The following is a 15,834-nucleotide window of genomic DNA, read 5'->3' on the forward strand; positions in this document are numbered from 1 at the left end:
GGAAATAGTCTCTGGCTATCAACTCTATCTATGCCTCTCATTACTTTGTATACCTCAATTAGGTCCCCTCTTCTCCTCCTTTTCTCCAATGAAAAAAGTCCGAGCTCAGTCAACCTCTCTTCGTAAGATAAGCCCTCCATTCCAGGCAGCATCCTGGTAAACCTCCTCTGAACCCTCTCTAAAGCATCCACATCTTTCCTATAATAGGGCGACCAGAACTGGACGCAGTATTCCAAGTGCGGTCTAACCAAAGTTTTATAGAGCTGCAACAAGATCTCACGGCTCTTAAACTCAATCTCCCTGTTAATGAAAGCCAAAACACCATATGCTTTCTTAACAACTCTATCCACTTGGATGGCCGTTTTTAGGGATCTATGTACCTGCACCCCAGGATCCCTCTGTTCCTCCACACTGCCAAGAATCCTATCCTTAATCCTGTACTCAGCTTTCAAATTCGACCTTCCAAAATGCATCACCTTGCATTTATCCCAGTTGAACTCCATCTGCCACCTCTCAGCCCATCTCTGCATCCTGTCAATGTCCTGCTGCAGCCTACAACAGCCCTCTATACTGTCAACGACACCTCCAACCTTTGTGTCATCTGCAACCTTGCTGACCCATCCTTCAATCCCCTCATCCAAGTCATTAATAAAAATTACAAACAATAGAGGCCCAAGGACAGAGCCCTTGGAACACCACTCACCACAGACTTCCAGGCAGAATATTTTCCTTCTACTACCACTCGCTGTCTTCTGTTGGCCAGCCAATTCTGTATCCAGACAGCTATGTTCCCCTGAATCCCATTCCTCCTGACCTTCTAATGAGCCTACCATGGGGAACATTATCAAATGCTTTGCTGAAGTCCATATACACCACATCCACAGCTCAACCCTCATCAACCTTTCTAGTCACATCCTCAAAGAACACGATAAGGTTTGTGAGGCATGACCTGCCCCTCACAAAGCCATGTTGACTGCATTTAATCAAACCATGCTCTTCCAGATGGTCATAAATCCTATCCCTCAGAATCCTTTCTAACACCTTGCAGACGACAGACGTGAGACTTACTGGTCTGTAATTGCCGGGGATTGTTTGTTCAGTCTCTCATCTTTCAGAATGACCATGTTGGTTTCATTCCTTTCATATGTAAATCGCAAAACCTTTTTTAAAAGTTACTTTCTCAAGTGAACTTTAACAACTGGTGTCATGTCGGCCCAGATAAGGTATTGAAGGTATTAGCTCCCTGTGTGAGGCTGTCTGTACCATAATGGTCAGACCGATTCTAATCTAAAAATGGATTGACAGAATTTTGCATGGGTTCATGCAGTTTTTGAGCAAAGTAAAATGTAATTCTGCATGTATAAATTCACCCCACTCCATCTGTATTTGGAAAGGCAAGGACTGATTAGGGATTGTCAATGTGGCTTTCTGTGTGGGAACTCATGTCTCACAAACTTGATTGAGTTTTTAAAGAAGTAACAAAGAGAATGATGAGGGCAGTGATCCATATGGACTTCAGTAAGGCATGCGACAAGGTTCCTCATGGTACACTGGATAGCAAGGTTAAATCACATGGATTGATGGGAGAAAATCCATTTGGACACAGAACTGGCTTGATTGTAGGAGACAGAGTGTGAGGGTGGACGTTTGCTTTTCAGACTAGAGGTCTGTGGCCAGCATTGTGCCACAAGGATCTGTGCTGGGTCCACTACTTTTTTGTCATTTATATAAATGATTTGGATGTGAATATAGGAAGTATGGTTAGTAAGTTTGCAGATGACACTAAAATTGGAGGTTTAGTAGACAGTGAAGGTTACTCAGAGTACAATGGAATCTTGATCAGATGGGGCAATAGGCTGAGGAGTTTAATTTAGGTAAATGCGAGGTGCTGCATTATGGAAAGGCAAATTAGAGCAGGACTGAGACACTTAATGGGAAGGTCTTGGGGAGTGTTGCTGAACAAAGTGACATTAGGTGCAGCTTCATGGTTACTTGAAAGTGGATTTGCAGGAAAATAGGATAGTGAAGAAGGCACTTGATGTGCTTGCCTTCACTAGTCAGTATATTGAGTATTGAACTAAGGAGGTCATGTTGCAACTGTACACAACATTAGTTTGGGCACATTTGGAATACTGCGTGCAATTCTGGTCTCCCTGCTATAGAAAGGATGTTGTGAAATTTGAAAGGATTCAGAAAAGATTTACAAGGATATTGAAGGGAGAGGCTAAATAGGCTGTGGCTGTTTTCCCTGCAGCATCAGAGACTGAGAGAGATGACCTTACAGAGGATTATAAAATCATAACGGCTTGGATAGGGTAAATTGTCTTTTCCCAGGTGTAGAGGGCATAGGTGTATGGTGAGAGGGGAAAGATTTAAAAGAGATCTAAAGGACAACTTTTTCATGCAGAGGATATTGCGTGAATGGAATGAGCTGCCAGAGGATGTGATAGAGGCTTACACAATTACAATGTTTAAAAGGCTTCTGGATGGGTATATGAATTGGAAGATTTAAAAGGATATGGGCCAAATAGTGGCAAATGGGACTGTATTAATTTAAGATATCTGGTTGGCAAGGACGAGTTGTTTCCATGCTGTATAAATCTATGACTCTATGATTATATAAATACTGAAGCTTGTTTTATCCTCAATCACCCAGGTTCTATTTTGATGAATCGAAGAAGTGGTTATTTAATCCATTCAGAGTTTTGATTTATGCAAATACAAGTAGTTCAAACTTTGATATCAAACAATGGATCTTGAGGGTTTGTGTGAACATGAAAGTGTAGGATAAAGAGGTTGCTGTCCATTGAGTATTGTATATCCTGACCAGGTGAAGAATTAACAACCTCATAAAAAAAAGTTACTTGACCACCTTGATGAAGATTCCATTCAAACCTACCATCTTCTGAACTGACACAGGCAGGATTCACTTGTGGTGAAGGGCAATTCTCACTTTCTCTCCAAGAGTCAGCAAAAGTCATATATGTGTACTCCACGATGCTCTGGGCACTTAGAAAGTCATCATCTGCATTGTGATTGAAGGTTCCACATAAACCTGGAGATAGAACAGCATAGGCCTTTATAAGGGAATTGTTATGGTCAGATGTAACCTGCTGTGATGGATAAATATAATTTAACCAATTTCATTAAGAATCCATAGTTCTTTGAAAGGTTACACAAGAATGTATTTGTTTTGTCTAAACAAGGAGACTTTAGCCTAACTTGCTGATTGGGAATTTGTTGGGACCAGAACAATGCTGGTTTCAGACCCAGTCGCTGGAGTGTACTATTTAGTGGAATGTTGTACCTTTGGTGGTTCCTTTGGCACTTTTGGGCAGTGAGATGTAAAGCTGCATGATGGGATGTATCTGTATTTGCATTTTCAACCCAGACGTTGTTGATACTTGAAGGAATATTGAAGACTGGAAAAATATTGTTATATCACCTGTAAATAAAGGAGAGATTAACTTCTTTTATAACTACTGTTTGTTAAACTGTTTGAGCTCAAATAAAGACTACTTTACCATTTACTAGAGGAACTCCCATTCTATTTCCCTTATAGTCAACAGTGCCATCATTATTGAATATGTAGATGTCCTAGAACAAAAATGAAAACGTGTTTTAACATTTAGGACATAACAAATTGGAATATAAAGTGTACACATGAATATTATAAAGTTTTACCTGATACTTTGTGTATGTCACGTGCTGTAAACATGTCTGCTTAACTGCTGTTTGACATGGATGCATTTCAATTTTTACTGACCAGTCTTTTGTCTGTGAAAAATTAAAAATTGCAGAGCTTAGAAATGGTTTTGATTGGCAAAACATGTGATTTCAAAATAAAGGATTTATTTCAAAAATTAAATAACAACAATTGGAAACAGATAATGAGCAAAGTCTTACGTACAACAACAACGTCGTACAAACAGTCACCAATCAAATTATAGTATGTGCCATCAAATGTTGTAATATGAGTTCCTTCTTCAATCTTGCAAATTTCAGGGCAATTAAGATCATTGCACTCCCACATTCCCCATCGACAGGTGCTAAAGTCATAACAAAGCAATTCATAATAAGGTATTTTTGCTGAAAGTTTGCACATTCATTTATTGATGTGTGTTGTAATTAACTAAATAGGTAATGATTGTTACCATGACTGGCAGAAAGTCTTCCTTATTTCTCCAGACTCATATACTGTTCCACCGTATTCACAAGGACATTCTGTTTGGTTGATGCATCTGTCACCACCTCGTATATTATCAAGGACAGTGCCTGAAGAAAAATAAAGCAAGTAGCTGTGTTTTTGCTTATAGCAAATAACCAGGAGCATGATTTTTACCAGAGGATATGCAAACAGTTTTGCCTTTCTTTTGACTAATGTTGAAGCATCCTAAAAATCGGTAACCTAATCTAATCAGCAATATTGACTCTGAACCTTTGGTATCCTGTCATAATAATTCCCATTTTGTGCTCGTGCTAACACTTCTCAGTCCTCAGCCAACTGTTCCAGTTCCAGTGAGGCTCAATGTAAGCTTTAGAATTAGCACTTCATCTTTCAATTAAGCCGGTTACACCCTCCTGAATTCAACATTGACTTCAAAGCTACCGATTGTAAACTGTGTCCTTTTGTTATTTTCTATTCTTTCCTTGTTTTAATTCACTCTTTCATTTGGCAGTTTACATGCTCCAGTCACAAATTCTCTTTCCTTTATTTTTTGCTTCATCTATATTCCCTTTTGACTTTTCTGTCAATCTTGCATGAGTCCCATTCTGTCACACATCTTCCTTCTGAGCTTTTCTGCATACCACTTGTTCAAAATCTATCACACGTCCAACATGATGTAATGTTATAGACCAGACCCATCAACTCTATTTTTCCCTCTACACATTTCTAGCAAACTCACCAAATATGTTTTACCCCAGTATTTTCTGTTCTCACTTCAGATTTGCAGCATCTGCAATATTCTGCCTTTCAATGAGTATTTCCAACACCTTTTTTTAATCATTCCAACATACACTGTTCTATTTTCAATCATAATATCAAATGATAAGCTTTGACAAATATGCACACAATTAGACACCAGACTATTTTCAGTCATTCAATTAAAGTGAATATCCTATCCTTAAAGGAGAATCACATTGCTTAATCTCAAAATTACTGCAAATTGTCTGAAACTTTTCTGCATTAAACTGCAGTAACTTCCTTTCAATATTTTTGAAAGCAAATTTCTTTGCTATACATGATCATAGAACAATCATATTAAACAAGAACTGTGTGCTTATTTCCCAAAATCATTCAAAAAATGAGAAACAAGCTCATGAAGTCAAAGAGCAAATGAAAAATGGATTCAAACCTTCTACTGTCATAATTTTGTGATTCTATTGTTTCTTTTATAAGTCAAGCAGTTTAAACAGGTTAGCATTGTTAACATTGAATAGAGTGAGGTAAAATTATTCTCAAAGAAAGTTGAATATTTCAGTACTCTTAAGCATAACTACCTTCTGGGCAACCACAGGTATTCACACACTGATCACATTGTTGCTGAGGGTTTGGGTCAGAGCAAGTTGACTTGCAGACAGGGCCACACTCCATGTATATCTGATTGCCAGGACAGATTGGTGGTGCTGAAAGGAAAAGATTTTTGATTTTATAATTTGTTATTAAACAACTAAAAGATCATTAATATCTTGTTCATTAGTTTATTCGAAAGATTGAAATAATTGAATCCCGTTTAATAGAATTTGTTTGAAGTTCTGCCTGACTGCCAAGATAACTTACCACATCCTGTCTTTTCCCTCCATTTCATCCACTCTAAAGAAGCTGATTGTACACACTGATGTGATATTTCTACAAAACTGGCACAAGAACATTGCCTCACTCCTTTACAAGCACAAACATCCTCTTGACATATCTTCAAGTATTTATCTTGCATGGCTTGGTTATAACAAGATGGAAAAATATTTGATATTTCTGAGCAGATCTGAATGTAAAAAAAAACGGAAGTCAGGAAGGTACTTAAGTGAATCAAATTCCAAATCAGTATTTGGTGCTACAGTAAATGGAATGAGACCAGAGTCATTGACCATGTGAAAACACATCTTTTACAGACAGAATACAGTGAAGAACTAAGCAAGCAATGTTTTCTTATTCAAAAGGCAAACACAGAATAGCAGCAAAACTACTTCAGCTACTGTTTCAGAAACTGAGCACTTCAAAAAGTTTATATTAGAACAGATAAATGCCAAATTATAAGTAATAAAGTGGGGCAGCATGGTGGTTCAGTGGTTAGCACAGCTGCCTCACAGCGCCAGGTACTGGGTTCGATTCCTGGCTCGGGCAACTGCCTGTGTGGAGTTTGCACGTTCTCCCCATCTCCCCATGTCTACGTGGAATTCCTCCAGGTGCTCCGGTTTCCTCCCACAGTCCAAAGATGTGCAGGTTAGGTGAATTGGCCATGCTAAATTGTCCATAGTATTAGGTGGATTAGTTATGGGTAAATGTAGGGGAATGGGTGGGTTGCTTTTCGGAGGGTCAGTGTGGACTTGTTAGGCCGAAGGGCCTGATTCCACGCTGTAGGGAATCTAATCTAATAGCATTAGTTTAGAAAAGTTAGTCCTGTATTTATTCTTATACATGCATAACCATCAGGAATGAGATTTCATTGTCTATAAAAAGTGCAAACAAAATTGTATCACAACTACATTTTTAAAAAATCATTTTCTACATCACAACTATATATCCTTGTGCACACATAGGCATTTCCTATCTGGAAACATTGCTTCCTTTTGTCACAATTTCATGTCACCATATGCCATTGTAAATTACTATGTTGAATTCTATCATTTACTTTTATTTTTAAAGAAGTTATACAATATAGCCTATGGTGACTAAACGTATTCCTACACATTACCTGTACCCCACCCTAACCACCAACAAGAGCTTGTCATGTGACTCCTTCAAAGAATTTACTTTGCAAATTACCATGACTATTATCAGATTATCAAACCCGAGCAACTTCATTAGCATCTTCAGGAAAGGGCGCCTAGCCTGACTGTGGTGACATTTCTTAGCAGATCACTTAGTTTTAAAATCAGTAACTAGAAGTGGTTCCACCCTTAGTTGCTCAGGGTGCTTGGGGATGAACTATAGTTTGTGTCACCTGAATTCTCATTCTGTTAATGTTCATACTACATTAGATTCAAGAGGTATGGCATCTTCAAGTATTCTCGGGATCTGTGAGATTTACCTTAGCTGAGGTACAATTAATTTCTTTAGGGAATGTGGTGGTGCAGGAAATATCTGAAGGACCAAGTTTGTATTCGATAATGTCCATTTCTACAAAATCCAAATAAAAATTGAACATTGTTTATTTTCTATGCATTTGATTAATGTTAATGAAAATTAAAACATGATAGAACTGAACAGAATATGAAATATGATTAAGATTTATTTCATAGAGTAGGACAAAGAGTTTTTTTTTACCAGAGATTACTGAGACACTTTCATCAAAAGCTCCACAAAGGCCACATAATTGTCCATGGTAACGAGCATCAACTGTTACCTGAAATCGAAAGACAGATGTTTTAAACAAAAGTTGGAAATCTTCACATGATTCGACAAATTTATTACCGCCAGGTAAATTCATGGAAAAATAAATTCTTCCTATCAAAAGGTGTGCTACCTTATTACTTAACAGAAGGATGCTACCCGTCAATCTGTGTCAGTGACATTAAACAGAGAGAAGAAAGTAAGTCCATTTTATTAATTCTATTGGCTCATATTAGGAATTAACGATGCACTTACCTGTAGTCCATCTTCGTAATTCCAATTCAGCTTTATAGAATGCTTCCTGTTTGAAAATGACACGCCGACTCCATTTCGTTGAATATTAATCACCTTTTCCATATATGGTAATGAAACTCTATTTAAAAAGTAACAATAAAAGATAAGATATTAAAACTGCAAATATTGACTTGCATTAACATTTAATCACCATAACGTTTTTTGCAATGATGTTGGATTTAACAACATTAGGATCTATATTTAAAGAGAAATCTTTCTACGAGTAGAAGAACCGAAGGGTCTGTTTCCATGCTATACATCTCTATGACTCTAGAAAGATAAGAAATATGGTGAGTAGTGCATCAAAATGAGCAGCTTCCCCAAAGGGATATCCATATTGGACTGCAGCAAGTGAAATCAGAGGTTAATGCCAAAAGAACTATTGGAAAAACAAAAGAAAATAATAGAGATACAAAAATTCCTAGTGCTGTTGAGGGCAGAGCTCACGGGTAATGGAATTGGGGTGGGGGTGCTGGTTTGGGTCCTGGCAAATTTATTCTTGTTTAATACCTAGCAGATGTTGGTAATTTCTATACCTACGAGTCCTGCAATTAGTATCAAAACCAAGAAACACACTTAACTTACACAGTGCCTTTAACCATAATTGTCCCATTCGCCACTACAATCATAACACCTTCGAGTTTGATGAAGATGTGCACCAAACTGCCATTTGAGCTTCGCTGAATTTCCACATTAAAATCTTCCACATTGCCTAGACAGTGGCGAGTCAGAATGTATTTACATGTTGATATCATGTGGTAAAATGTATCTGTGTACGTCCTGATTGCTCCTTGTCCCCATGTACTGCAGGTACCTAATGAAATGTAAAGAAAGCAACCCATTGAAACAGCTATCAAAACATTAAAGTTGTGAAAGTTTCTATGCTGTCTTGCAATGTAGACAGAAGAAGTAATTGAATATTCATATATGTTGAAAATGAATACAAAGATATACTTACGAGGTCCTTCAAATGATTTGCTATGAACATCCCTTGCATATCTAAAAGTCTGTGTGACAGCAGACCCATCCAATTCTAGGAGGAAATATGTTTATATTTAAGTTAGTTCAGAGAAAACATAGAAGTTTGAAATCTGATATCAAAGTCTATTGCATTTCATACAATACTTATGTTTCTTGTAGCAATTTTTCAAAGCAATTCTGATCTTGATTTTAAACAGTACCATTTAATGTATTTTTGAAGGAGGAATTCTATGCTAAGCACGGTGTGTCATATTTGATGTAATTTAATGTGACTGCCAAACACACACTAATTGACTTTCTAAGCCTTCATCAAAATTAAGGATTTTATGTAATAGTAACTGAAGCTTATACAGAGACAGCTGATGAACTAGTGAACTAGCATCTTTCAAAATCTGGAACAAAGTTGCCCACAAATTTCTAAAGGAAATTAAATGTGGAGCCAGATCAAGTGGCTTTTTTGACTACAGCAACAACATGGTTATGTCTGTCAGCATGGAAGTAATCAGGTACATTGAAGCACAACACAAATTTAAAAGCTCGTACATCTTCTTTGCTTCATTTTCCTCCCTTAAGAGGATCCATAAAATCTATCACAAGTAAATTACAAACTGAACTCTGTCCACCATTCCATAACCTCGAGCTCCAATTTCCTCTAATTTCCATGTGTAATGTTGTGCTCAGCTTAAAATAGCAACCAGAGGTAAAATTGCTTTCTCAGGAAATGGTATCACAGCATACCTCAATTAGACAAACTCATCTCCACTTGTATCGGTCCAGTTATTGGGGATGTGGACGTTCAGGCAAATTTGAGGGCCGATGTCCTGGTTCACTCAGCCCATATTTGAATATTGCAAAGTCTCCTGGAATTGTGCTTTGCTTTGAAGCTGTTGAGCTGACCTGGAGTTCTGGGTTCAGGCACCTCGTAATACCCTCTGGGGAGTTTGCATACTATTTTTGGGGAATTCTTAACATAACTAGAGCACTAGTTAAGAGCTTGAAATCAAGTCATCAGCTTCAAGGAGCAATAATTTATGCAACACACTGCTATGGAAATAATTTCTTTTGGCTCTGGAACTGGTTCGATACAACATTGACAGTACCATACAGGACCTGGTCACTTCAGTCTTTGATCACCAAAACCTTGGAGCAGTTGTTGGTTTCACTGATTGAATTAATAAATCTGGAATGGTTGCCATTAAGCAATCATTGATTGCTGTAAAATTCCATCTCATGCACTCATGTCCATTGAGGAAAGTAATGTGCTGTTCCTATTCTGTCTGGTCTAGACATGACATGAGACCCATAACAATATGCCTGACTCATACTTTTTCTTTGAAGTGGCCTAGGAAGCTACAGAGTTTAAGGACAATCAGGGGTGGACAGTAAATGCATTTAGCCAGCAATGTCCACATCTCAAAATCTAAAAAAAAATATATGGCCATTGTAAAATGAACCAACAACCAAATGTGCAGCTTGTCACTTTCTCTCCTGCTCTGTACAGTGGGCAGAGGACATTATGAGCCTATTAGTTTTCCAATGTGAAGAACTTTCCTCAAGTAAGTGTTGCAGAATGCTGCATTCTCAAGATCCAGGATTGTGTGCTAAGGGACACAGTAAAGCTTCGGTGGGGAAAGGACACGATCTTAAGTCTTCAGCCATAGTGTAATAAAGAGTTGTAATTTATTTGAATCACTTGGGCTGTATGCTTTTCACTGTATGCATTTTGTAAATGGCAGATGTGTTGCAATTGGAACGAGATAGCTATGAGTGCAATATACTCAGTTGAGCAATGTTATATTTTATTGCTGTCTACACAATATCCAATTCAAAACACTTTTAAGATACTTTAAAAATAAATTATATGTTTGAAAATAAAATCCATTAACCCTATTTATGGAATATTTCATTTCAGAATTTTAAATGTTAACTTACCATATTTATTCATTGAATAATCTCGTTTAATGCGTTGGTGGGCAAAAACATCATCTGTGTTAAACAAAGATCAGTCTTACACAAATGATTTAACACATTCAAAATTTTTTACATAGAACAATTGGAGAGAGACTTTGACATTTTTACTGAGAGGATTTGAAATTCAAGTACCAATAAGTTAAAAACATGCTGAAGAAAACTCATTTTTTTCATTTACATATCTCTGTTTAATTATTGACTAGAAATGCATTCTAATCTGTAAAACTCCATTCCAACAAGAGAGGTACCACACAATCAGTTTCAACATGATATTGATTTATCACCCACTAATATAGGCCAACAAAAAATAATTGTCACAAATAATTTTTTCTGTGTACTACATTATGCCCAATCTGATAGTATGTGGAAAATTAACTGCGACAAATGAATAAATTACAATGGTTCGGTTGAAAATAAATTACACATTTGGCTGGATGGTTGGATTGTGTTGCAGCATGATGACAACAAAATGGATTCAATCCCCTGTACAAATTGTGGTGGTTCAAGACCTTCTTCCTTGCCATTCCCTGTGCCTCATATGGGGTAATACCTCTTAGGCTTTGCAACCAAATGTAGCTATACTGAAATGCCCATTGCCCTTCCTGGACTATAGCTGATTCCCAATGGCACTAGCCATCTCATCTCTATTTCAAAGGTTAGAATGATATTTCAGAATTGCTCAGCAAGGCTTTAAGTCAAGATTTTTTATTCCAAGAGCACTTTTCATAGGTGCATCACACAAAAGCAAAATATATCAGTTAATGTAAATGCCTGGCAAATCATCATGGTTGAAGTTTACTGTGTTACCCTACCCCAAGAGGCAGGATGGAGGTAAGGCAGAAAAATTAGCCCCCACTCCCCACAATCAGGGAATTTTACTGACGGCTACTCTATGACTATGTAAAGCAGTAAAATTATCTCCCACCCTTCAACAAAAAGGGAATTTTACTGATGGCTAGGCTGTGACTAAAAGCCTAAAGTGAAGCGACTTCCTTCACTGGCATTCTTCTGTTTCTTTCTCTGCCTTTAAATGTTTTAGTTCAAGAGATACATTGCTCAGTCACCATTCACAAAAGTGTCACATGCTGCATTATTAGCAGCACATGCTCACACGTTTGCAGCACAAAAGTAATGCATCCTGAAAGGTATCAAGAGGAGGAAAACAATGAAATTGTATGCACATTGCTGAATGCCACTGTCACAGAATGTATCAGCCATCACCATTAATGTTTAATCTGCGTGAAGAGATATCCATGAGGTAAAAAAAGTGTCAAAAAATTATAACATGGCTTAAAAATGTCAAACCTTAAAGATTTTGCATCATCATAGCATGGAAACTCTAGACAGACCATTCTGAGGGTAAGGTTTACTTTGCCAGCACCTCCACTGAAGGTTAAATGGAGAATATGAGGATTAATTAAATGCTTTAGGGTGGCACAGTGGCTCAGTGCTTAGCACTGCTGCCTCACAACAGCAGGGACCCAGATTCAATTGCTGCTTCGAGCGACTGTCTGTGTGGAGTTTTTACATTCTGCCCGTGGGTTTCCTCCGGTTTCCTCCCACATTCCAAAAGATGTACAGGTCAGGTGAATTGGCCATGCTAAATTGCCTATTGTATTAGGTGCATTAGTCAGGGGTAAATGAGTCTGAGTTTATTACTCTCCAAAGGGTCGCTTTGGGCTTACTGGGCCAAAGAGCCTGTTTCTGCACTGTAGGGAATCTAATCTAATCTACTGAACTGACCCAATGATGCACAACAATTTTTTTTTGGCCTAAATTGTTGGGACAATATCAAAAACCATAATTTAAAAATAAACAATCAACCCATTACAGCCAGTGTTCTCTAATCTTGCACTCAACATTTTGTAATTTTAAAGCAAATGTGTGGAAACAAGAAATTGAGAAATACAGATTCCAAACAGATTAGCTGCCATGGTCAGAGATAGTAAATGGAAGTGAATGAATGGCTACATGCTTCACTCATTTTGCATCTTTCATTTGTGTAGGCATTGCTTCATTCCACCAGTTGAAAAATCCACCTGTTAAATATGAAGATAAATATTGTGCAACAGTTTGAAAAATGTGTTTGCTTAGTCATATCCTGGATAGTGTCTTTCCCATAGGTTCTAACTCAGATTAATGGGATTTAGAAAGGAGTGAGAAGCAATCTGTGAATGCACATGAATCAATAATTCTGTAAATGTATTTGTTCTCCAAACTCTGAAAACATTTTAAGAGATGGTGAACTGGCAAGAAAATATAACGCCCGCCTTCTGCAAGGTAATGATTCTGTGATAGTTTGACAGAAGCATTATTCAGTTTACCCTGCCTCTCACAAAAGATCATGCTGATATTATAGCTACACAAAATTGTGCAGATTCAGTGTACATTTTGAGTGATGGGCAACTGGGATGCAATGGATCAGAAAGGAAGCCCAAATAGTGGGCAAGAAGCAATGGAAAAGCAATCACCAAAGGCCAAATTCTTTGCCATCATCACTGCCACCCTCCCTAATGCCAATCCAAAATGTTGGTCACAGACATTGGTGACTCACATTATACGATATCATTCTGCCAAGCCAATATAAAAAGGGGAAGATTTTTTGGAAGAATGTTTCTGTGACCAATATATAGATTTGAGCATTCAATGAAACCTGAGAGCCTCAATACTTCAATACTTCAAGATGAAACATTGATCACACCTTTCATAAATGTCAAGCTCTTCAAATATAGAACATAGAACATAGAACAATACAGCACAGAACAGGCCCTTCGGCCCACGATGTTGTGCCGAACATTTGTCCTAGCTTAAGCACCTATCCATGTACCTATACAATTGCCGCTTAAAGGTCACCAAAGATTCTCACTCTACCACTCCCACAGGCAGCGCATTCCATGCCCACACCACTCTCTGGGTAAAGAACCTACCCCTGACATCCCCCCTATACCTTCCACCCTTCACCTTAAATTTATGTCCCCTTGTAACACTCTGTTGTACCCGGGGAAAATGTTTCTGACTGTCTACTCTATCTATTCCTCTGATCATCTTATAAACCTCTATCAAGTCACCCTCATCCTTCGCCGTTCCAATGAGAAAAGGCCTAGCACTCTCAACCTATCCTCGTACGACCTATTCTCCATTCCAGGCAACATCCTGGTAAATCTGCTCTGCGCCCTCTCCAAAGCTTCCACATCTTTCCTAAAGTGAGGCGACGAGAACTGCACACAGTACTCCAAATGTGGCCTAACCAAGGTCCTGTACAGCTGCAACATCACTTCACGACTCTTGAATTCAATCCCTCTGCTAATGAATGCTAATACACCAGAGGCCTTCTCACAAGCTCTATCCTGAGTGGCAACTTTCAAAGATCTATGAACATAGACCCCAAGATCCCTCTCCTCCTCCACCTTACTAAGAACCCTACCATTAACCCTGTATTCCGCATTCTTATTTGTCCTTCCAAAGTGGATAACCTCACACTTGGCAGGGTTGAATCCATCTGCCACTCCTCAGCCCAGCTCTGCATCATATCTAAGTCTCTTTGCAGCCGACAACAGCCCTCCTCACTATCCACAACTCCACCAATCTTCGTATCATCTGCAAATTTACTGACCCACCCTTCGACTCCCTCTTCCAAGTCATTAATAAAAATTACAAACAGCAGAGGACCCAGAACTGATCCCTGCGGAACTCCACTTGTAACTGGGCTCCAGGCTGAATATTTACCATCTACCACCACTCAAATATTTTATTTCACAGACCCCGCAAAGGGGGCATGCTTTTTGTGCCTAAAATTGCAAATGCCAATATTAGAATCTCTTTCAACATGTCCAGTGTTAGATTTTCAATCCCTGGGTTAGAAGGATACGATTTATTCATATATCCCTGCATGTCAATTAAAGTGGAAAGCCAGGATCAGTGGTCTAAGTGGCCAAATGTTGTATTTACACCTTTTCCCCTCAAGACGGTTGGTCACTCTTTTGCAGTGGTTTCAGTGGAAATTTGGGAGAACCCTGAGGGAATTCTACCTGTTTTGTTATCATTAACAAAAAAGATTTATTGTTTGAGAAATAAATAATTCCAAAGAGAATACATACGTCCTTCAAAAAGTTGAAAATCAAATTCATAGTAATGACAAGAAACAAATAATTCCTTCATTCCTTGTTGAAAAACCTTTCTTATTGTAAAACTTATTTTATTGTAAGAATGAGAATTGATATCCTTCAAATGTTAATTATCCTGTTAATTTGTTTTAATAATGGCAAACAGTTGAAGATTTTACATAACTCTGATGGCAACAATATTTCTTATCTTTATGTTTTGCTGAGTGCACCGCAGTTTTAATTTGGATAAGTTGTATCTATAGTATAACTTTATTATAATTTTGTGACCTAAGTTGTCACCTTTACAAAATAACTTACAGATAGGTTGTCAGCTCCTGCTCCTTGTCTGGTAAATTGTTTGATTAATGAAAATCCAATCAAAATCACATGATTTAATTATTTGCTTATAGTAAGTTAAAATACACTTTTGGAAAGTGATTTCTATTCAAAGTTTGTGAGAAGATTTGTAGCTCGGGTGCTCGTTGTGGTTCTGTTCGCCGAGCTGGAAATTTTTGTTGCAAACGTTTCGTCCCCTGTCTAGGTGACATCCTCAGTGCTTGGGAGCCTCCTGTGAAGCGCTTCTGTGGTGTTTCCTCCGGCATTTATAGTGGCCTGTTCCTGCCGCTTCCGGTTGTCAGTTTCAGCTGTCCGCTGTAGTGGCCGATATATTGGGTCCAGGTCGATGTGTTTGTTGATGGAGTTTGTGGATGAGTGCCATGCTTCTAGGTCCATCAACAAACACATAGACCTGGACCCAATATACCAGCCACTACAGCGGACAGCTGAAACTGACAACCAGAAACAGCAGGGACAGGCCACTATAAATGCCGGAGGAAACACCACAGAAGCGCTTCACAGGAGGCTCCAAAGCACTGAGGATGTCACCTAGACAGGGGACGAAACATTTGCAACAAAAACTTCCAGCTCGGCGAA

General features: G+C 38.3%; 1 protein-coding gene across 1 annotated transcript in view; it reads right to left on the minus strand.

The window, feature by feature from the left end:
* Positions 1-15,834, minus strand: part of LOC122561449 (mucin-19-like) — a 62,635-nt gene that overhangs the window by 41,978 nt on the left and 4,823 nt on the right. The window contains exons 2-10 of the mRNA XM_043713192.1: positions 10,760-10,813; positions 8,432-8,660; positions 7,808-7,925; positions 7,487-7,565; positions 7,251-7,339; positions 3,685-3,777; positions 3,525-3,597; positions 3,308-3,445; positions 2,900-3,055 (exon numbers count right to left, since the gene is read on the minus strand). Coding sequence (XP_043569127.1) covers positions 2,900-3,055; positions 3,308-3,445; positions 3,525-3,597; positions 3,685-3,777; positions 7,251-7,339; positions 7,487-7,565; positions 7,808-7,925; positions 8,432-8,660; positions 10,760-10,813 — 1,029 coding nt within the window. The remainder of the gene's footprint in view (positions 1-2,899; positions 3,056-3,307; positions 3,446-3,524; positions 3,598-3,684; positions 3,778-7,250; positions 7,340-7,486; positions 7,566-7,807; positions 7,926-8,431; positions 8,661-10,759; positions 10,814-15,834) is intronic.

This window comes from Chiloscyllium plagiosum, chromosome 23 (genome assembly GCF_004010195.1).
Source record: "Chiloscyllium plagiosum isolate BGI_BamShark_2017 chromosome 23, ASM401019v2, whole genome shotgun sequence".
NCBI lineage: Eukaryota > Metazoa > Chordata > Chondrichthyes > Orectolobiformes > Hemiscylliidae > Chiloscyllium > Chiloscyllium plagiosum.